Genomic DNA, 23,283 nt, shown 5'->3' on the forward strand with positions numbered 1-23,283 from the left:
ACACCGAGGAATAACCGCGCAACTTGGACTTTACTATATCGTCTCTGCATGGAAGCGAATGGTTTCGTGTCCAGGCGGGTGGACACGCCAAGCGTCGATGCCGGGGTTACTGCTGGAGCTGCAGGGGCAGACATTCGATGGCTCGGCGGGAGGATTTTGGATGCTACGGAGGGGTTTGTTGGTGGTCTGTCACCGCCACGGATAACAGCGGAACCGGACTTTACTGCGGTGTTGCAACTTCGAGCAGTCCCAGAGCCCACGGTGGCTGCTACGGAGACCGAAATAGACTACGAGGGGCTCCCCCAGGGTGTAGCCACCAGTACACACATGTTAGCCGGCGCCGTGGCTGGCATCATGGAACACTGCCTAATGTATCCCATCGACTGTGTTAAGGTAAAAGAACAAAGGTTAAATAAAAAAGCGAATTACTTAATGACAAAGTCAACATGAAAAATGTGCCTTTAGCCAGGCGCTTGATTGCTATTGTGTAGCTAAGCTTGTAACGCCAGTTACCGGTGTCTGGGGCTAATTTAGCTGTTCACAATTATTCCAGAATGGAAAGAGGGGAGGAATAGTTAGCTAACTAATTATGTAGATACATCACGTCTGCACACAAGTGTTGCTAAAATAACACATATACACATTCCCCAGTGACATGTACGTTGTCAGAGGAGCCACCATCAGTTGTTTAAATTGCTAACTAAATGAGTTATGTTTGTTAGCAAATCGTGTTATTCAGAATCTCAGCCGTTGTTGACATACATTCCGTTGGTAGGCCCAAGCCTGAGCTCGAGTAGGTTGCCAACTAGCGAAGGTGAAAGTGACATGTCACAAAATAATGATCTAGGCTGCTCGTTTGTTATTTTTCAATGTAGTCGTACTTTTAAAACAAGGTTAATCATTACCCGCGCTAGCTAACTTCCTAATGTTAGCTGACCGACAGCGCGCTAGCACACGACAGGAGCCAGCCAGGTTACGTCACAAATATGTATATTGAGAAGTGTGTAATGAAACGTTAGCTACCTAACCAAGTATCACACGAAGTGCTCTTATGTACCTATGTAGGGCCTAGTTAGTTGTACACACTTGCCCCACACTGTATACATCCCTAGTCTCCCAACTAATGCATTGAAGCTTGTCTATCTAACTATATGACACAGGTTTGTTTTGGAGCAGCAACACTAGCTAATACTATAAAGGCACATACAGTTGTTATGGTTGTCATCAAATCCGTATTTGTAGCGAGCTAAGATAGGTCACTGCATAATCACCACTTTGTTTCATAATCCTCAAGGAGAAGTGAGAGTATTTGGGTAGTGTTGGTTAAAGTGTATGTTGGTCACAAGGCCCTGGATTGGAGATACTCAATAGACTCCTCTGTCTACTCACTGATGTCAGTTGGGCTGATGTTGTTGCACATGATTAGAAGCTTTTACTTGAGCTATTACTGTCTTGTTTTGCAAACTTTGTACAAAATAATTAAATGCAGTACTACAGGATGTTTCTTAACGTAACTCTTTATTAGCTAGCTATAACTGGCATGTTCACGTATCGCCAACCAAGATCAAACTGACCATCACCTAACCATTTGGGTGGTCTTAACCAATCATAGCACAGTATGATATGGCGGTAAAATGCATCCAATTATAATTCAGTATGTTTACACATATGAATATTACAATTACCACTGGAGGGTTCACTGAAACAGAACTGCAGATAAATATAGCTATTTTATAGAATGGATACTATTGATTCTCAACTCAACATGGAGTTTTGGTTCATCCTATGCATATTTGCATAGCTAGGTTGTGTATCTGAACTTTGTCCAGCCACTGACTGATCCAACTAGTTTGAGTTTAAACAGGGTTTGGCACCTGTTGGCTGTCCTCACCCCTGACCTCTCACCACCTGGACAGATGAATAGGTTGTAGGGTGAGAATGAGAACCTCAACTGAACACTTATAACCTCTGTAATCCTGCCCCATACTATCATGATACACACATACCCTTTGGTCTAGAATACCTAGTGTTTTCAGAAAGAACAGGAAGTAGCCAGCCAAATAGAAAAAGTTGTATGCTACTTTGGTGGCCTCTGGTATTGTACATTCTAATGCTAGATTGTATTTTCAACCAGCATCTGTCATGAAATAACTCGTGTTTTTTTATGGTGTTAGTTTCATCAGCTGCTGTACAATATGATATAAAACACAGGGAAACAAAATATTTTGACTGCACTGGCCCTTTAATAAAGAATCTTGTAAGAGTCTGACTTCCACGGGCTTCAAGCTTCCACCCCTGTTCTATACAACCACGGTACACCCATACATACCCTTTAGTCTAGAATACCCCTGTCCTGTACAACCATGGTACACCCATACATACCCTTTGGTCTAGAATACCCCTGTCCTATACAACCATGGTACACCCATACATACCCTTTGGTATAGAATACCCCTGTCCTGTACAACCATGGTACACCCATACATACCCTTTGGTCTAGAATACCCCTGTCCTATACAACCATGGTACACCCATACATACCCTTTGGTCTAGAATACCCCTGTCCTTTACAACCATGGTACACCCATACATACCCCTTGGTCTAGAATACCCCTGTCCTATACAACCATGGTACACCCATACATACCCTTTGGTCTAGAATACCCCTGTCCTTTACAACCATGGTACATATACACATACCCCTTGGTCTAGAATACCACTGTCCCATACTACCACTGTATACCATGGTCTCTGCTTCTGGCCCTGGGCAGTATTGCCTTAAGTCAGTTATTAATGGCTGAAAGCTTTGTAGCCCCCCCCCCCCCCCCCCCCCCCCCCCCCCTGGCTTATTCCACATTTTGTTTTGTTACAGACTGAATTCAAAATTGATTTAATTATTTTATTCTCACCCATCTACACACAATAGCCCATGTTGACAAAGTGAAACATGTTCTTAGAAATGTTTGCAAATGTATTGAAAATGAAATGCATAAATATCTAATTTACATAAGTATTCACACCGCTGAGTCAATAAATGTTAGAATGACCTTTGGCTGTAATTATAGCTGTGTCTTTCTTGGTAAGTCTCTAAGAGCATGTACTATTAAAAAAAAAATCCAGCTCAGTCAAGTTGGTTGTTTATCATTGCTAGACAGCCATTTTCAAGACTTGCTGTAAATTTTCAAGATTACTTTTAAGTGAACTGTAACTAGGCCACTCAGGAACATTTTTTTTTATCATCTTGGTAAGCAACTCCAGTGTATATTTGGCCTTGTGTTTTAGGTTATTGTCCTGCTGAAAGGTGAATTTGTCTTCCAATGTCTGTTGGAAAGCAGACTGAACCGGGTTTTCCTATAGGTTTTTGCTTGTGCTTAGCTCTATTCAGCTTTAGTTTTATCCCCCCCAAAAACTCCCTATTCCTTGCCGATGACAAGCATACCCATAACATGATGTAGCCACCACCAAGCTTGAAAATATTAAGTGGTACTCAGTGCGGGATGTGTTGTGATGGATTTGCCCCAAACTTAACGCTTTATATTATGGACACACAGTTAATTTCATTGCCACATTTTTTGTAGTTTTACTTTAGTGCCTTATTGCAAACAGAATGCATGTTTTGGATTATTTTTAATTCTGTACAGGCTTCCTTCTTTTCACTCTGTCATTTAGGTTAGTATTGTGGAGTACCAACAAGTTTGTTGATCCATCTTCAGTTTTCTTCTATCACAGCCGTTAAACTCTGCACCTGTTTTAAAGTCACCGTTGGCCTCATGGTTAAATCCCTGAGGGGTTTCCTTTGTCTCCGGCAACTGAGAAGGAAGTATCTTTGTAGTGACTGGGTGTATTGATGCACCATCCAAATTATAATTAATAACTTCACCATGCTCAAAGGGATATTCAATGTCTGCTTTTTTTTTACCCATCTACCAATAGGTGCCCTTCTTAGCGAGGCATTGGAAAACCTCCCTGGTCTTTGTAGTTCAATCAGAGAATTGAATTTCACTGCTTGACTGAGGGACCTTACAATTACCTGTATGTGTGGGGTACAGAGACTAGGTAGTATTTCAGAAATCACGTTAAACACTATTATTGCACATTGTTTAAGTCCATGTAACTTTATTATGTGACTTAAGCACATGTTTACTCCTTAACGTATTGTGTCTTGCCATAACAAAGGGTCTGAATACTTACTGACTTGACATTTCAGCATTTCATTTTTGAGTCATTTGTAAACTTTTCAAAAATATTTCCACATTTACATTATGGGATATTGTGTGTGTGTGTGTAGGCCAGTGACACAAAATCAAAATTTGAATCCAATTTAAGTTGAGGCTGTAGTACAACAAAATGTGGAACTAGTCAAGTGGTGTGAATACTGTCTGAAGGCGAGCCACTGTATTTTCACTGTTCTGACCTTTTCAGAATCAATCTTGACTGTTGCACACTTTCCTGTCACTCATTTACTAGGGACATGTCTCAAGTCATTGGGTTGTTGTGAGGCTGATAATGGTGGTCATGGGCTAGTTAGAGACTACTGCTTCCTCATTTGATCTGGTTTATTTTCCTAGCCCGGAGTCCTGCCTTGTTGAAACGCTGCTCGGACAGACGTCACTCATGGTTAAATAAAGGAACTTGCGTTGGCGCTCCTTCCTTCCTCTCTCTCGCTGTTTCCTCCATAGATTTTCAAAATAAACATTTCCTCGTTGCTGCTGGGACCTTTTACAAGGTGTGTCACTGTCTCTCTGTGTCTCAAGTGGCAGCGTATTCCTTTTGTAGTGCCATAGGACTCTGGTCAAAAGTAGTGCACTATTCAGGGTACAGGGTGCTGTAACACTGGCCTGTGGGTGCCATTTAGGACACACTCGCCCTGTTCTGAGCTGAGGAGCAGTTTCTCTCCACTGCCCGTCCGTTTTGTTCCTGTTGAATACGACCCAGGACTTCTAAAGGGCCGGCCCTTTAGCTAGAAGACAGCTCTGGCCTGTTATCTAGTTTGGCACCGTACCAGTTGGCCTGTGGGTGCTAAACTGCCGGCCTGTGTGTGCTGTAACGCCGGTTGACCTGAGCCTGGCATCATCGGTGTAGTTGCATGATTTCCAGTTAGGCCCATTCAGCCACAGTACAGAAACTATTTCAGAAAGCTGCCAATCGAGAGATACTGTAATGCACTGCCAGTTTGAGGCATGATCACACTAGACCTTTAAGTGATTAACAATAAGAATCATTCTTGGTATGAATTAATGGACGATGCTAGTAGCTTCTAAATGTGGTATTGGATCTGATAAGACCGTTTTATATTGAGGTCACTGTGACAGCGAAGAGGAATGGCAGTTGCCATACTTTCCTCACAAGACGACCGCGACTTTCCTCACAAGACAAGGCCAAACATAGTTTTTGTTGCATCCCAAATGGCACCATATTCCTTCTATAGTGCTCTACTTGACCAAGGCCCTTCCAGTAGGTCTCCAGTCAGAGGTAGTGAAATATAGGCTATGCAACAGGGTGACATTTGGGATACAACCTTTCTCATACAGGAGAGAAGACCACTAATATGTTGAGCTGGTTTCCCCATCCTGTGTACTGTACTCTGGTGTCACGCGGTTGCTGCTCGGGCTGTGGCCTGACTGGGCTGCACATCTAGGACTTCTCAATATAATGGAGAGACGAGGACAGGAAAGAGAATAATTCAGAAAGGGGGGACTTTCCCAGGGGATTCAGCTGTGTTAGGTTAACCCCTATCCTTTCATTTCCCCCTGAAGCTGGACTCTCAGGTGTCTGTCTATACCCTGGTAATGCTAAGTCTGGTCAAATGTCTGGTCAAATGTCTGGTCAAATGAACGTTATGCAACCGGGTGCATTCTGATGTTTCCATTTCCTGGAGAGGAGTGGGGGATGAAAGTGTACCATTGTTGCTGTAGACTCAACGCAAACATAGCGTGTGTGTGTGTGTGCACTGCAACTTCCGCAGGGCGTAGATGGCGCCGCATGTGAAAACGAACAGGGCAGTAAAATGGAAATAAACATGGTAGTACATGTGATTGTGTAGAGATGGTGTTGACTGTTAGCTCCGTGTTTCTAGTAACATGGTTTGGAGGGGGATGCCAAGGACAGACTGGTGTTGAGGTCTATCTAACACTGTTGTATTGGTTGTGAGAATTGGTAAGGTGCAGAAATGGCCTTTAAAATGTAAGGCCTGGGCTATCCGTCGTTGCAACAAAACAACCCACTTGAAACATCTTTAGAAACAATGGAAGTTGGGGCAGTCTTTTAGAGCCTTGTGTAAAAAAAAAAATATATATGACAACAAAACACTGTTTCTCCACATTCATTCTGACTTTCCGTTTCCCAGAAGTGTGTGTAGTCATGAGTGGGAATTTCCATCCCTGCTCTCCAGAAGTCATTTCCCCACCCTTCCGTCTTGGTGTCCTCTGTGATTGGATAAAGGAGGCTATTCTACTCTTGACGCAATCTCAGAAGTTTGGTTATTGCTCCATCCTTCCTATACAGAGCATTATTCTGTTGTGACACAGTGACTGGTGCCCTGTTGACAGAGGAAGGGTGGAACCCAGTAGCTTCAGGCCTATTTATTATGTCTTGGCATTGTGATGCGTCTACCTACCTAGCTGACTTTGAGCCAGTAAACACGAACATACTGTTAGGCTCTACAGAGAAACGTCTACTGTATTGGGCCTGGTGAACTGCACTGTGACTGCACTCTTACTTTTCACATATCAGTTGACCCACTAATTAGCTGAACTTTGAAAGAGTTGATTGACCATGCATTGATGCCCTTTCCTCTCGTTTCTCCCGCCCCCTCTTCTACATTCTTTCTGTCCCTCTCCTCCCCCCTTTATCCCTCCTTGTCTTCCCTCCCTCTCTCTCTCTCCAGACGCGGATGCAGAGCCTGCAGCCCGAGCCGGGGGCGCGTTACCGTAACGTGATGGACGCGCTACGTCAGATCGTGCGTACCGAGGGTGTGTGGCGACCTGTGAGGGGACTGAATGTCATGGCGATAGGGGCGGGGCCAGCCCATGCTCTGTACTTTGCCTGTTATGAGAAAATCAAGTTCTCACTCAGCAACGTGGTCCACCCGGGAGCGAACAGCCACTTTGCTAATGGTATGGTGTTACAGCCACACATTCACTGGGACATTGACATGTGCATACATACTGTACCTTAGAGCTATTAGCAATGTTGCTAATTTGACCAACGGTCACTGAGAGACCTACAGATTAAGGAAAAGTATGAAGGAAAGTTGCCGCATCCACTGCTGTGTGTTTTTGGCTTACTGCACTGGTAACCAACCATCTCTCTACCCTCTCTGCTGTCTCTAACAGGAATGGCAGGCTGCATGGCCACTGTACTCCATGATGCAATCATGAACCCAGCAGAAGGTAAAACTGTGTGTCTGCATACTTTGTGTGTGTCTGCATACTTTGTGTGTGTCTGCATACTTTGTGTGTGTCTGCATACTTTGTGTGTGTCTGCATACTTTGTGTGTGTCTGCATACTTTGTGTGTGTCTGCATACTTTGTGTGTGTGTGCTTAATTTGTGCGTGCGTACTTTGTGTGTGTGCGTACTGTGTGTGTGCAGGCGTTTCACACTGTGTGCGCGTACTGTGTGTGTGCAGGCGTTTCACACTGTGTGTGTGCAGGGGTCAGGTTAATGCAGTATTCTTTGTTTTTCATGCAGAAAAGGGAAGATAAAACGCTAAATCAATATCTTGCTGCGTTTTGCAAATGCAGATCTAAATTGCTTATTGTAATTTCTGCTCCAAATCATGAATGTAAAAGGAGTGGTTTCATGCTTGAGTTGCACTTCTCCGCTCTGATGAAATAATATATAGTCTCTTGTCATTGGATCACCAGACAGCGCTCTGATTAAATAATATATCGTCTCTTGTCATTGGATCACCAGACAGCGCTCTGATAAAATAATATATCGTCTCTTGTCATTGGATCACCAGACAGCGCTCTGACTCATGTGTAGGATACCAGTCTCCGGTCATTTCCTCAGGTGTCATTTTTCTCCGGTAGAAAGTTAAAATGCAAGATTAACTTTAAGCAAAACCTTTTGAAATGTAGCTGCTACATTCTTTCACTAGCTAGATTTCCCTCCAACTGGCAACAGATTTTCATGTGAATATTCTAAAATCTGCATTAAAAACAATAGGCACATTTTCCCACCAGAGATGTTTCCATCAAATTGACTTGTTGCGGATTAAAGGCTGTGCCTGATTACGTAGTGTACATAAAAATAAAATAAAAATACAAGTTAAATGGGTTTCCATCGCATTTTCAATTCTACTGATGGTTTTGTCAAAACCATTGTGTCGTTACATTGCGAATGTGTCCACTCTGGTCTTGGCACGTCCGCTCCAGCCAACAGCTGGCAGATACAGGGTGGGTAGAGCGGGCCCTGTTACCAGGCCTGGGCCCGACGGGTCCTGACATTAGGGTTAGGGCCGGGGTACGGGCAAGGCTCGGGGATCACTAACATTTTGATGCGGAGGCATTTGCTCGGGCTCTGCTGCGTAGTTCAGTGATATCTGGCTAATATCATAACATGGTGTCACAAGTGTTTCATCACCAAATATAAAACAGGAGGGATTATTTTACAGAAAATAATAATAATCCTTGGGTTTTATCAGAGTATAGAGTGAGGGAAAGTAGCTAACAGCTAACTGCTATCTCATGTCTCTTCATTGAGCAGAGCAGCCCAAGCTGAGCCGTTGCCATGGATACTCGGAGCCGCCATGCGAGGAGTGCATGCAGAGCGAGCTGTGCGCAGGGAGCGAATGACAGACAGAGGAGCAGTTTATAGATTAACTAACAGTTATTTCTGATTTTGGGCAGGGCCAGGCCGGGCCTTACATTTGGCAGAAGCCAGCGGGCCTGGGTAGGGTAGCGCTTGGTCTTAAAATGATTCATACCCGTGCAGGGCTCTAGCCTAGATGATGGGATTATTTTGGACAAAAGAGCAAGATTATTTTAATTTGTCAAACTGCAGCCAAGCATCGATCATCATGTCACCAGAATAAGACCCGCCAGTATGTCCTTGTGACCTACATAATAATTGCGCTATTTCTGAACTGTCTTGCTAAACTATTAGAATCCTTTATTCATTCTCGGCTAAGATCTTTCTTATCTTTGAAATGTATTCTAAATGTACATCAGTTGGGCTTTAGACCAGGTCATAGCACTGTCTCTGCTGCATCCCTCCTTGATGTGGTTAACTCTAAAAGGCAACATTGTGCTGCTTTCTTCATTGACCTTTCAAAGGCTTTCGATACTGTAGATCACTCACTGCCAATTTGGAGGCTTTCCTCAATCGGCCTAGACCAGCCTGCATGTAACTGGTTTAAAAATGACTTAACAGAAAGAACTCAATGTGTGTCAGGTTTCCTGGATATTACAAAAGGTGTCCCGCAGGGGTCGATTCTGGGTCCTTTACTTTTTACTGTTTACATTAACAATATCAACGTGTCTGTAAACTTGCACTTGTATGCCGGTAATACAGTTGTTTATGCTATTTCCCCCACGGTTGACCAGGTACTCTCTGAACTACAGTCTGCCTTCATTGTGTTATGATACTGTTGTGTATGCTACTTCCCCCACGGTTGACCAGGTACTCTCTGAACTACAGTCTGCCTTCATTGTGTTATGATACTGTTGTGTATGCTACTTCCCCCACGGTTGACCAGGTACTCTCTGAACTACAGTCTGCCTTCATTGTGTTATGATACTGTTGTGTATGCTACTTCCCCCACGGTTGACCAGGTACTCTCTGAACTACAGTCTGCCTTCATTGTATTACAGAAACTTTATTGACCTGAAATGAGTATTGAATGCAGGTCAAACTAAGCACATGTTGTTCTCTGGAGCAAATATGTAAAAATAGCTCTGATTTAAGCATGTATTTTGGATGGTGTCCTTATTGATTGCGTCCCTGCTTACAAATATCTGGAGAGATGAAAGCTGTCTTTTAAAAAGAATATTGATAGTAAAAAATCTGGTCTTCTGTAGAAATAGGCCCTGCCTCTCGCTAAATAGCAGAAAGCAGGTTATTCAGTTGACGTTCCTATCGGTCGTAGACTATGGTGACATCTGTATGAACGTAGCTGCCACTTCATTGAAGCCGTTAGATGCAGTTTGTCATGGCGCACTGTGCTTTATTACAGGTGACAATTTTAGTACTCATCGCTGCATTCTTCTGATGTCACGTAGGTTGATACATTGCTATGTTTATTCATTTATAAAGCCCTTTTACAAAAAGTCCCCGCTGTACCTAACATCTTCACTAAACTTTAGACATGCGCGTTACCACACCCAGTCTCAGGGATGGTTAACTCTGGAAATTCCTTTGGTCTCTACAGAGTAAATCAGCTTTTAGTTTGTTCCACAAATGAGGTGCAAAAATTTTTCAAAATGTTGTTGAATGTGATGTTCTGGTGCCTCTAGGTCCATTCAGAAAGCTGATTGAGGACCTAATTAATGATGAATGTGATGTTCTGGTGCCTCTAGGTCCATTCAGAAAGCTGATTGAAACCTAATTAATGATGAATGTGATGTTCTGGTGCCTCTAGGTCCATTCAGAAAGCTGATTGAAACCTAATTAATGATGAATGTGATGTTCTGGTGCCTCTAGGTCCATTCAGAAAGCTGATTGAAACCTAATTAATGATGAATGTGATGTTCTGGTGCCTCTAGGTCCATTCAGAAAGCTGATTGAAACCTAATTAATGATGAATGTGATGTTCTGGTGCCTCTAGGTCCATTCAGAAAGCTGATTGAAACCTAATTAATGATGAATGTGATGTTCTGGTGCCTCTAGGTCCATTCAGAAAGCTGATTGAGGACCTAATTAATGATGAATGTAATGTTCTGGTGCCTCTAGGTCCATTCAGAAAGCTGATTGAAACCTAATTAATGATGAATGTGATGTTCTGGTGCCTCTAGGTCCATTCAGAAAGCTGATTGAAACCTAATTAATGATGAATGTGTTTGTTTTTTATGACCATGTTGTTCTTTCTACTTGCATTTTGTATCTATATTCATGTGTTTTTTTCTGTCATTTCTGTAATTCAAGGCACATCGGTAAAACAGACCTTGGTCTCAGTATGACTCTGATAAAATAAAGGTTAAAGAAAATAAAATATTGAAAAGGAGCATCAAGCTCATCACTGTGCACTTCCCCCCCCCTGTGAAGTTCATCACTTATTTAATCTGTAGCCTAATAAACTGCATGCTTTCCTAACGAGTCTTAGTGAGAGGACCACACATGTCTTCACGTGACTCCAAGTTTACTTCAATATGATGGTTATTATATCAATATTTGCACCTAAGCGTTTCCATCACCATTTCTGGCAGAAGTCATTTTACAGACACAAAGATTCCACCTTGTCTCGCGTGTTTTATCAATGTTTGGGAAGTTTGTGCTCTTTCCAACAGGCCTGTCATGAAATGTTTTATCGGACATTAAAAGGTTGGATGGAAACTTGGTTTATGATAAACAGAAATATATCAAAGCACATTTTTTTTTAAATTGTTAGCTCATTTACTTATATGCTGCTAGCCAAATAACATTGCACTTCTGTCTGTCATCTGATGAAAGCGGTTTTCTGTCGAATGTGTTGCAGTTATGTATTTTGTGTGATGAAAAACTAGAGTTGCACGCTCTATTAAAGCAACAAAAAAAAATGACTTTTGATATAAAACACAGGTGAAATGGTTTAAGACGCAGATGTTTTGATGGTGTGGGTTTGAAAATGCGGAGTTCTGAAAGCTAAATGCGACTGTGTGTGTGTTCACACTACAGTGATGTCACCTGATAAACACTGTAGATATCTCCAGCGTCAGACTCCCTGAGACATTAATAGAACAGTAATCCCTTCTCTGTCTGAATATGTATAGCACCTCCCCACAACTCTTTATATACTGCTGCAGGACACTAGGGGGAGCTCTGAGACTGGACTGGGGGGTGCCCATTAGGAGCAGCACCTGGGTAGAAGTTGCTAGTAGGCACAGATATAGGATCAGCTTACACTAGTCATATCCTATCCTTGACCTTTAGGGCAGGAAAAGTAAAACTGGCCTTAGATCAGTGTTGAGTGTTAGCATCATCTAACTAAAGGGGCATCGGAACACACATCTGTGAGTGTCATTAGTCGACCGGTTTGCAGGTGTGTGTTTACATCCTGCTCCCTCAAGTGTATAGCATTAACATCTGCTGGCTCACACACAGCTGGCCATGGTGATTGGTGTTTCCATAGCAACCTGACCAGGCCCAGGTGTGCCAGCCAGCTGTGCCATTGGTCCACCGGCTGGGTCACTTGGGACGGGATTGGACGCTTTGAACTTTCTGGTGTTCTGAATTCCATAAGCCCCATTTCCTTTTACTTTCCTAAGTAGCTTTTCCTTTAGAGACTGGTTTAATCTCATTCTGATTGGCTGCAGTGGGGAATCCCTTGATGGTGTGTCCCAACTGTATCCCTCATTAAAAGCCTAATATCTCTGTTTTGACTAGATGTGGTACTCTTTTCCTTTCAACTATTATTTTCTTCTCTGTCCTCCCATCACCTGTTCTTTCTTCCTCTCCCTTTTCCTCTAGGCTGACCTTCCTCTTCCTTTTCCTCTAGGCTGACCTTCCTCTTCCTTTTCCTCTAGGCTGACCTTCCTCTCCCTTTTCCTCTAGGCTGACCTTCCTCTTCCTTTTCTTCTAGGCTGAACTTCCTCGCCTCTTCCTTTTCCTCCTCTAGGCTGAACTTCCTCTCCTCTCCCTTTTCCTCCTCTAGGCTGAACTTCCTCTCCTCTCCCTTTTCCTCCTCTAGGCTGAACTTCCTCTCCTCTCCCTTTTCCTCCTCTAGGCTGAACTTCCTCTCCTCTCCCTTTTCCTCCTCTAGGCTGAACTTCCTCGCCTCTTCCTATTCCTCCTCTAGGCTGAACTTCCTCGCCTCTCCCTTTTCCTCCTCTAGGCTGAACTTCCTCTCCTCTCCCTTTTCCTCCTCTAGGCTGAACTTCCTCTCCTCTCCCTTTTCCTCCTCTAGGCTGACCTTCCTCTCCTCTCCCTTTTCCTCCTCTAGGCTGACCTTCCTCTCCTCTCCCTTTCCTCCTCTAGGCTGACCTTCCTCTCCTCTCCCTTTTCCTCCTCTAGGCTGAACTTCCTCTCCTCTCCCTTTTCCTCCTCTAGGCTGAACTTCCTCTCCTCTCCCTTTTCCTCCTCTAGGCTGACCTTCCTCTCCTCTCCCTTTTCCTCCTCTAGGCTGAACTTCCTCTCCTCTCCCTTTTCCTCCTCTAGGCTGAACTTCCTCTCCTCTCCCTTTTCCTCCTCTAGGCTGAACTTCCTCTCCTCTCCCTTTTCCTCCTCTAGGCTGAACTTCCTCTCCTCTCCCTTTTCCTCCTCTAGGCTGAACTTCCTCTCCTCTCCCTTTTCCTCCTCTAGGCTGAACTTCCTCTCCTCTCCCTTTTCCTCCTCTAGGCTGAACTTCCTCTCCTCTCCCTTTTCCTCCTCTAGGCTGACCTCCCTCTCCTCTCCCTTTCCTCCTCTAGGCTGAACTTCCTCTCTGTCTGGTTGTGTACTTTAAAAGCTCCAGTGTGTTTTCAACATCTGTTCCTTTTTCGTTCTAAACTCTCTCTCTCTCTCCCCCCTAGTGGTGAAGCAGCGTATGCAGATGTACAACTCCCCATACCGCGGTGTGTCTGACTGCGTGGGCTCCATCTGGAGGCGCGAGGGCCCCGGGGCCTTCTACCGCTCCTACACAACGCAGCTGACCATGAACGTCCCCTTCCAGGCTCTCCACTTCATGACCTACGAGTACCTCCAGGAGCTGCTCAACCCCCACAGACAGTACAACCCCTCCTCTCACGTCATCTCCGGGGCGCTTGCTGGGGCCATTGCCGCCGCCGCCACCACCCCGCTGGATGTCTGTAAGACCCTCCTCAACACCCAGGAGGCCCTAGCAGTCCATGCCGAGGTCCCAGGAGCGCTGGGGGTTGGAGCGAGTGTAGGGACGGCGTCGGCCACTGGGGGGCGCCACATCTCGGGGTTAGGGGAGGCGTTCCGGACTGTGTACAGGATGGGGGGCGGGACGGCGTTCTTTAAGGGTGTCCAGGCCAGGATCATCTATCAGATGCCCTCCACCGCCATCAGCTGGTCCGTCTACGAGTTCTTCAAATACGTCATCACCAAGCGCCAGTACGAGAGAAGACTGCACCACCGAGACGTAGAGAGGGAGGGGCGACCTTCACTCAAAATGTCCCCCAAGGAACCCACCCCCATAGAGATGTAGTAGAGAGCTCAGCTCCTATCTTTGGGCCAAGTTCCCCCTCTATCTAACTCTATAACCACCCCACAGTAACCCCACCTCTGACCATTTGACCTCTGACCTTCTAAACTAACCAGGAAATAAAAGCCCCTCCCCCTAGTGTTTTTGACTAGAAGAGATACAGCTTTTGTCAAAATTCACCTTACACAGCAGGTTAGGAGAATTGCCGTAGCAGTTTAGGAGAATTAGGTTAAGGTAAGGAGAAGTGTAAGGGTTAGCAAAAGTGAAGTTTTGTTTTTTGTTGCCAAAAGCTGTGTCCCATCTACACCTGACCTCCTCTTATCCCCTCACATAGGAGAACAAGTCCCCATCTTTCACATAGTTTATTATAGGCATACTGTACATGGCACTTTAAATCAAATATACACTCACTGGTCAGTTTATTAGGTACACCCATCTAGTACCGGGTCAGACTCCCTTTGCCTCCAGAACAGCCTGAATTCTTTGGGGCGTGGATTCTACAAAGTGTCGGAAACGTTATTTTCTCAGTTGGTATCAAGGGACCTAAGGTGTGCCAGGAAACATTCCCCACACCAGTACACCACCGCCACCAGCCTGTACCGTTGACACCAGGCAGGATGAGTCCATGGACTCATGCTGCATACGCCAAATTCTGACTCTGCCATCAGCTTGACGCAACAGGAACCGGGATTTGTCAGACCAGGCGATGTTGTTCCATTCCTCAATTGTCCAGTGTTGGAGGCGTGCCCACTGGAGCTGCTTCCTGTTGTTTTTACCTGATAGGAGTGGAACCCGGTGTGGTCGTCTGCTGCAATAGCCCCATCTCTGACAAGGACCGACAAGTTGTGTTCTGAGATGCTGTTCTGCACACCACTGTTGTACTGCTCCGTTATCTGTCTGTTTGTGGCCTGTTACCTTGCACCACTCTAGCCGTTCTCCTTTGACCTCTCATCAACGAGATGTTTTCCCCGGGACTGCCACTGACTGGACGTTTTTTGTTTGTCGTGCCATTCTCGGTAAACCCTAGACTGTCATGTGTGAAAAGCCCAGGAGGGCAGACTGATGAGATACTGGATCTGGAGTACCTGGCACCAACAATCATACCACGCTCAGCGTCGCTTAGGTCACTCGTTTTGCCCATTCTAACTTTCAATGGAACAGTAACTGAATGCCTGTCTGCCTGCTTTATATAGCAAGTCACAGCCACGTTACTCACTGGCTGTAGGAGCCATCCATTTTGGTGAATGAGCTGATGTACCTAAAACTGTCCAGTTACTGTCTATATTATTATAATTATATTTCTGCATTTCCCTACTATAACCACTAGGGGGCTTTGAGTCTCGTCCTCCATTGGCTTTATGGACAGATCTAAAAGAGTCCCAATATCTACTTTCTCCTGCAAATATGCACTCGTTCACTACTTCCCACAAATCTAATAGCATTGGGTTGGTGGAGACATGGGCCAGTCAGTTTCCACCATATTTCTTATACCGGTCATTTCCTTTTAAATCAGTGAAGGGAGGTGAACAAGGGCACACTTTGGGAGGAAGGTGAGGTCATGGGGACGTAGACCAAGTGAAGACATCTGTATTGGGTGATGACTGGAGTCAGTGGGTTCAGCATTAAGGATATATCTATAGTCACTACTACCACTGGACTATATTTAGATTAACGTCTAGCATTCTGAAATGGGAAGGAAATTCACCAGATTGTTTCACGCAACGCTATTTAAAACAATAACGGCCTTTTCCATCTTTGAGATAGTGACTTGGCTTGTGTTAACTTATTTCTCCGCCTGTATGTATACATTGAGGAATATGAGTATTTTGACTTGAAATGTTCAACTTAACACATTGGAGTTGATCAAGGCGGTGGTGTTGACTGTGTGTGGATGTGACTGACTGAATGAGGAAGAGAGAAATAAATAAAATAGGAGTGCAACGCGCTAGAACATTGAGTGCAAAGCGCTAGAACACCATATAGAGAATGTGCCGTTTGGGACAGAACCTCTGGGGATGGTAGGAGGGTATACTACACCTCCAGTCTACCAGACTGTTGAGAGTTATGGGCTTTGTTTCAAATGGCACCCTATTCCCTTTATAGTGCACTACTTACAGGGAGAAGAAGACCTTTCCCTTGAGAGTGTGTAGTGTCCCAAATGGCATCTTGGCCCCTATATAGTGTACTACTTTTGATCACGGCTCATATGGATCTGGTCAAAAGTAGTGCACTATATAGGGAATAGGGTGCCATTTGGGACGGAACCTTCTGACCACGCACAGCTTTCTAGCACTTATAGTCATTTACAGTTATGTGTGGTGACTAATCATTTAAATAGTAACTTACATACATGTAGTTACTTATCCTATGGTAACTAATCATTTAAATAGTAACTTACATACATGTAGTTACTTATCCTATGGTAACTTTAGCAACATTTACTACGTACACACGGCCTTCGAATCAGCCGCCATGAGTCAAACGCACAAATACGAAGTCCTACTGGACCCTAACCTTCATTTCTGAAGCCATATTATTACAGGAAAGAACATGTGTGAATAGGAATACTCTATCCTAGATGAACTCATTCTACCTGTAAAGGACTAGAGTTTCAGACAAGTGTTCTGGAACCGACCTGATAAGTGAAGATTTAATATATAGGTTCCTTCATATTATGGTTGGAAAATTGTGGGAACTTTTCAAAATTCTCAGTTTATCCAGAAATGTTCCTGTAATCATTAGGAAAAAAGCAGGGCATCCTGAATCCCCAATGACCTGTTGAAAACTTGGAATTTGGGGGAAGTTAGGGGAATTTTGGATCCTTGTAGTAGATTACTTGGCAGGATATCCCCCTCATATAGACTAACCAACTGCCACCCAGATCGGCACCCTATAGAACCTATAGGTAGAAACTGCCACCCAGAACGGCACCCTATAGAACCTATAGGTAGAAACAACAACATACTGAATACACAAGTAGCGAACAACGTTTTAAATATGTTAACAGTTAACTTAAAGGGGAAGTTCACTATTTTACAACTTTGTCAGATGGTTCCTCATCCTGAAAGTAGTCTATGGGCCAGAAGAAACGTATCAATGCTTCAGGGTTTTTTAAACAACCACTACAAAATTCAGTCAACTTTAGCCACCGCTAGCTCCTAAAATACTGAACTTCCCCTTTAAAGGAGTTGGTGAGAGAAAAGATAACTGAATGTCGAATGTGTGTTTCCTGCCGTATCCCATGTTTGGGAGTGGAAACCAAAGACTGAAAGAACGGGGGATGGGTGAATTTCATGTGATGAAAATTAGGAAAAGCTAGAGAAGAGGATTGATCTGTAGTGAAAGAGAAACTTCTTCCTGTATTATTTTGTGAATTGTAAATAAATAGTCGCTAACGGGCAGCGCCTCGCAGAAGCAGGGTCTTCTCTTGGGACTGCTGCCCCCATGTGCTGGAGAGAAATGATCCATGACAATGTGTCCTGTCTCTTTTTTTGTGAAAATGTTCTGTAAGAAATGTCTGTTATTTTAACCGTAAAACACTGGAAAGTGCATGTTAAAGCTGCAGTCTGAACTTTTTATTTTGTCGTAGAAAGTATTGCCCCTGCACTTTGTATACTAAGGCGGCTGGTATTGCTCGGCCCTAACTCTCCTCAATCCTTACCCCTCTTCCATCCCTACCCCTCCTCACAAACCCTGTGTCATCTGTCTGTCTGCCCATGCGTAGGCTTATATTTTCAAGAATAACCTCAGCTGTAGCCAGCCTATACAGCCCTGTCCATAGTTGGATGAATTGTGTGTCAGTGGTGTTTTTAATGTGGGAAGAAAATCTAAACCCTCTTCATCAGTGATGCAGCTGGTGGCAGATGAAACACACAGACAATGTCTGCAGCCCAAATTGCACCCTATTCCCTATTTAGTGCACTACTTTTGACCAGGGCCTATAGGGCTCTAGTCAAAAGTAGTGCTCTCTGTAGGGCCATTTGGGACACAGGATAATAACTCACATCATCATAGCCTTGAGTGGATGGTGTGTAAATAACACCCGTCATAATTAAGTTTGGTAGGATGGCGTGTGTCAGCTGTATCAGCACCCCTATGATATCCAGCTATTGAGATATACAGGTAACTGACTAAATAAAGGAAACATTTGAGTACATGAGAGATAGAAAGTGAATATGAGTTAATTAAGCAATTAACATCCCATCATGCTTAGGGTCATGTAGAAAACTGCCCAGTTGACCATTATTTTGTCTGCCATGACTAGAAGAGATTTTAGTGATTTGAAAGAGGGGTCTCAAAGGTGCATAGGTGATTTAAATTAAGTGTGTCTGTGTCATTCCCCAGATCTCAACCCAATTCAATACTTATGGGAGATTCTTGAGAGATTCTGAGACAGCATTTTCCACCACCATCAACAAACCACCAATGATGGTATTTCTGGTGGAAGAACTGTTGCGTCCCGGCAACGTAGGTCCAGACACTTGTAGAATCTATGCCAATGTGCATTGAAGATGTTCTGATGGCTCATGGTGGCCCCACGCCCTATTAACACACTTCATAATATTGTTTCCTTTATTTTGGCAGTTACTTGTATGTTTTACACGAGAATAATGTCTCCTGGAAATACACAGAGAATGATGAATGTCTAGGCTATCCACTGTCATGCTGGTTCTGAGTTGCACCCAGAGAGACGACAGCCCGAGGTGTACCATGTTACAATAGCGTGTGGTGCCTAGCCTATATCATCCATTGCATTAGGTTAGGATAAAATTACTAGGATATCAGGGTTGGGGTCAAATCCATTTATATTCCAGGCAATTCAGTAAATACACTGACATTTCAGTTCTGCTCAATGCTCTTTAATATGGAAAATGTGGAATTGGAATTTGTTTCACTTTCTGAATTGAAATGGAATTGGCCCCAACCCTGTTAGATGGCCAACATTGGTGAAGTAGGTCTAAGCATAAAGATTTATGATTTAGTCATACTCCTTATTTTTGTGCACTTCTCTTAGGGTGTTTACAGATGGGCCAAGGTCTTTTTAGCTAACATGCCTCTCCTGTCTTTGGCAAATGACAGGATTGGCAAGGAGTGTACTAGCTGAACAGAGACGGCGACCAGGCCTTTCTAGGCCGGAGTCTGAACATAAGCCATAGAACAGACCAGACTTAACAAGCTGCTGGTTAGTTCTGATGGAACAGGGCTGAAGCATAATAAAAAGTCCATCACTCAGATGGTTTTCATTCAACGGGTGGTTCTCATTTGAACCAAACACACAGCAATTCTTTACTTCATGACCTTAGGACTATAAAGTTCTGACATTTGAACCAAACATACAGCAATTCTTTACTTCATGACCTTAGGACTAGAAGGTTCTGACATTTTGAACCAAACACACAGCAATTCTTTACTTCATGACCTTAGGACTATAAGGTTCTGACATTTTGGTAAGAAATTAGTTATTCACAGAGTTGCTCTTTAGGTGGTCCTTTACATGTGAGATGTCAGATTGTTTAAAAAAAAATATATATATATATATCTTTACAAAGAATTGTTTTTAACGTTCTATTTGGGCAAACACCATAACGTTGTGCCTGCAAGTTATGTCTGCAATCCAATCACACTGCTGGGTTGACAAATATAGTTGTTTGTAGGGTTAAATACAGTGCGTTCAGACCCTTTTCCTTTTACCACATTTTGTTAAAATACAGCCTTACTCTAAAGTTGATGAAATAAATGTTTTCCTCATCAAACCACACACAATACCCCATGATGACAACGAGAAAACAGGCTTTGAGAAATTTGAGAAATGTTTTGAAAATAAATAACAAATACCTTATTTACATAAGTGTTTAGCCCCTTTGCTATGAGATTTGAAATTGAGCTCAGGTGCATCCTGTTTCCATTGATCATCCTTGAGGTTTCTACAACTTGATTGGAGTCCACCTGTGCTAAATTCAATTGATTGGACATTATTTGGAAAGGCCCAAACCTGTCTATATAAGGTCCCACAGTTGTCAGTGCATGTCAGAGAAAAAACGAACCGAGAACCCGATGGTCACTCTGACAGAGCTCCAGAGTTCCTCTTTGGAGATGGGAGAACATTCCAGAAAGACAACCATCTCTTCAGCACTCCACCAATCAGGCCTTTATTATAGAGTGGCCAGACGGAAGTCACTCCTCAGTAGCCCGCTTGGAGTTTGCCAAAAGGCACCTAAAGGACTCTGACCATGAGAAACAAGATTCTCTGGTCTGATGAAACCAATGTTGAACTCTTTGACTCTCTGAATACCAAGTATCACATCTGGAGGATGTTTTTGCTATGTCATTATGGGTTATTGTGTGTAGACTGATGAAGGGGGAAAAACTATTTAATCAATTTTAGAATAAGGCTGTAATGTAACAAAATGTGGAAAAAGTCAAGGGGTCTCAATACTGTGTGTGTGTGTGTGTGTGTGGGTTATATACACTGAACAAAAATATAAACGGAACATGTAAAGTCTTGTTCTTATGTTTCATGAGCTGAAATAAAAGATCCCAGAAATGTTCTATACACACAAAAAGCTTATTTCTCAAATTTTGTGCACAAATTTGTTTACATCCCTGTTAGTGAGCATTTCTCCTTTGCTAAAATAACCATCCACCTGACAGATGTGGCATATCAAGGAGCTGATTAATCAGTATGATCATTACACAGGTGCACCTTGTGCTGGGGACAATAAATGCCACTGCCACTGTGCAGTTTTGTCACAACTCAATGCCACAGATGTCTCAAGTTTTGATGGAACATTCAATTGGCATGCTGACTGCAGGAATGTCCACCTGAACTGTTGCCGGATAATTTTATGTTAATTTCTCTACCATAAGCCGTCTCCAATGTTATTTTAGAGAATTTGGCAATACGTCTAACCGGCCTCACAACGTGTATCCACACCAGCACAGGACCTCAGAAACTGAGTATTTCTGTCTGTGATAAAGACCTTTTGTTGGGAAAAACTCATTCTGATTGGCTATACCTGGCTCCCAAGTGGGTGAGCCTATGGCTGCACCCCTGCCCAGTCATTTACATTTAAGTCATTTAGCAGACGCTCTTATCCAGAGTGACTTACAAATTGGAAAGTTCATACATATTCATCCTGGTCCCCCCGTGGGAATTGAACCCTGGTCCCCCCGTGGGAATTGAACCCACAACCCTGGCGTTGCAAGTGCCATGCTCTACCAACTGAGCCACACGGGACCAGTCATGTGAAATGCATTAATTAGGGCCTAATGAATTTATTTCAATTGACTGATTTCCTTATATGAACTGTAACACAGTAAAATCTTTGAAATTGTTGCATGTTGCGTTTATAGTTTGGTTCAGTATACTTATTGAGGCATGAAAGAGGAAGACATCACTTTAAAAATACTCATCTCAAAACCATACATTTTGCAGATAGAACGTTATAGTCCCACATCCTTGATTATTTATATATCGTGGGTTCTGGCCCTCTTTTTAAATTACTTCCATTTTTTCAACACTTTTTCAGAAGAATGTCCATAACGTAAGCTGTTTATGGTAGAAACAAATACAGGTGCCTTAGAACAGTGTTTCCAAAACTTGGTCCTGGGGATCCCTTGGGTGCATGTTTTGGTCTTAGCCCTAGCACTACACAACTGATTCAAAGAACCAACTCATCATCAAGCTTTGATTGTTTGAGTCAGCTGAGTCGTGTTAGGGCATAAACCAAAACGTGCACCCAGGGGGGGCCTTCAGGACCGACTTTGAGAAACCCTGCCAATGAGCATGTTTAAGGCCCTTGGGAAAGACGTTGTTTTTGTCTTGTTTCATATTAATGCGAAAACCTCCATGGAAGGGTTATTTCACTCAAATTACAATCTTACCACATTTTATTGATAACTAGCAAGTAGTTTACTGACTTTGGGTGTCAGAGACCAGACTACTACATCAGTTTACTCATCCTGAGCTAAGCTTTAGCATTGTTGCTAGTTCTCCATAGGATTTAGTGTATTTGTCATGTTAGGGAACTATCACTTTAACAAATCTGCGATGAACATTAATTCATGTTTTTGATGATGCAGTTAGAAAGAAGGGTATTATCTTTATTTAATCATGAAAAGTCTGTAGCCCACTTCTCTATTGAAATCATCTGTACCTTCTGTGCCAGACAGAACCTCATGGCTGAACCCAGGTTGACATTTCAGAGCCATAAGGTTCTATCTGAGATGGCACCCCCCTAAAAAAAACTGATTTACAAATGTTTTAGGATTTTGATACTCTGCATTTTAGGTAGCCTACCTTTTAAGGTGATGCTATTAATGGGTTATGAAAGAATAACAAAACACTTCTGAGATCTGGGATGTGAAAACTTGTCATGCTCAATATATCAGACCTATGCTTTGCGCACATAGATCCTTGTAGGCCCATGGTTTCAATTTGGCAAGAATAGTTAGTGTCACAAATAAAAGCTTTCAAATAGACGACAACATTAGTATGTTTTATTTTGGGGTGGGTTCAAGTGTCCTGTGTGATTCAGCAAGGCTGGGGTGCTAATCGGTTGCCACGTAACAATAATACAATGTTATTGTTAGCCTCGCGCATGTAAACGATGACAGTTGTGTTGGTCAGCTCTGGACGAATGATTCCCACCGACATTTCCCAGAAACAAGGTCTGTTTTGACCTAGAAAGTAGCATTGGGTGGTTATCGTGTAAGACCTAGATCAGAGAGGGGATAAATATTTAGATGTTTGCGGCTGATGAACGACCTAGCCTCGGCCCGGTTGGAGGTCCGCACTCGCGCCAAAGCCTGGTTCCCAGCACAAGAAACAGTCAAACTTGGATGACAAACTTGGCAAGGAGAAGAAAACGAAAATGTTCAGCTGTTCGGATGTCTGAGACTGTCTGTAAACCATAGTGCCCATATTTAACGGCCTATAGACCTCTACTTTAGTCCGTTGTCTAGCCAACCCTATATGTTGCGTCATGCCATAGCGGCATAC

At 43.4% G+C, this 23,283-nt stretch overlaps 1 protein-coding gene across 1 annotated transcript; it reads left to right on the top strand.

Annotated features, from left to right (window-relative positions):
- Positions 1–48: 48 nt before the first annotated feature.
- LOC129851329 (mitoferrin-2-like) lies at positions 49–17,755 on the top strand. The gene is made up of 4 exons (XM_055917795.1): positions 49–393; positions 6,887–7,115; positions 7,335–7,391; positions 13,648–17,755. Exons 1-4 carry the CDS (start codon positions 49–51, stop codon positions 14,283–14,285), a joined length of 1,269 nt encoding a protein of 422 aa, XP_055773770.1. The 3' UTR covers positions 14,286–17,755.
- The last annotated feature ends 5,528 nt before the right edge of the window (positions 17,756–23,283 follow it).

The sequence above is a fragment of the Salvelinus fontinalis genome, chromosome 3 (assembly GCF_029448725.1).
Source record: "Salvelinus fontinalis isolate EN_2023a chromosome 3, ASM2944872v1, whole genome shotgun sequence".
In the NCBI taxonomy this organism is placed as follows: domain Eukaryota; kingdom Metazoa; phylum Chordata; class Actinopteri; order Salmoniformes; family Salmonidae; genus Salvelinus; species Salvelinus fontinalis.

Excerpts from the sequence above, each read along its gene's own strand:
- LOC129851329 (XM_055917795.1), top strand. The coding sequence starts at position 49 with ATGGAAGCGAATGGTTTCGTGTCCAGGCGGGTGGACACGCCAAGCGTC. Across the intron at positions 7,116-7,334 it reads GAACAGCCACTTTGCTAATG|GAATGGCAGGCTGCATGGCC; the intron begins GTATGGTGTTAC and ends TGTCTCTAACAG. Across the intron at positions 7,392-13,647 it reads AATCATGAACCCAGCAGAAG|TGGTGAAGCAGCGTATGCAG; the intron begins GTAAAACTGTGT and ends TCTCCCCCCTAG.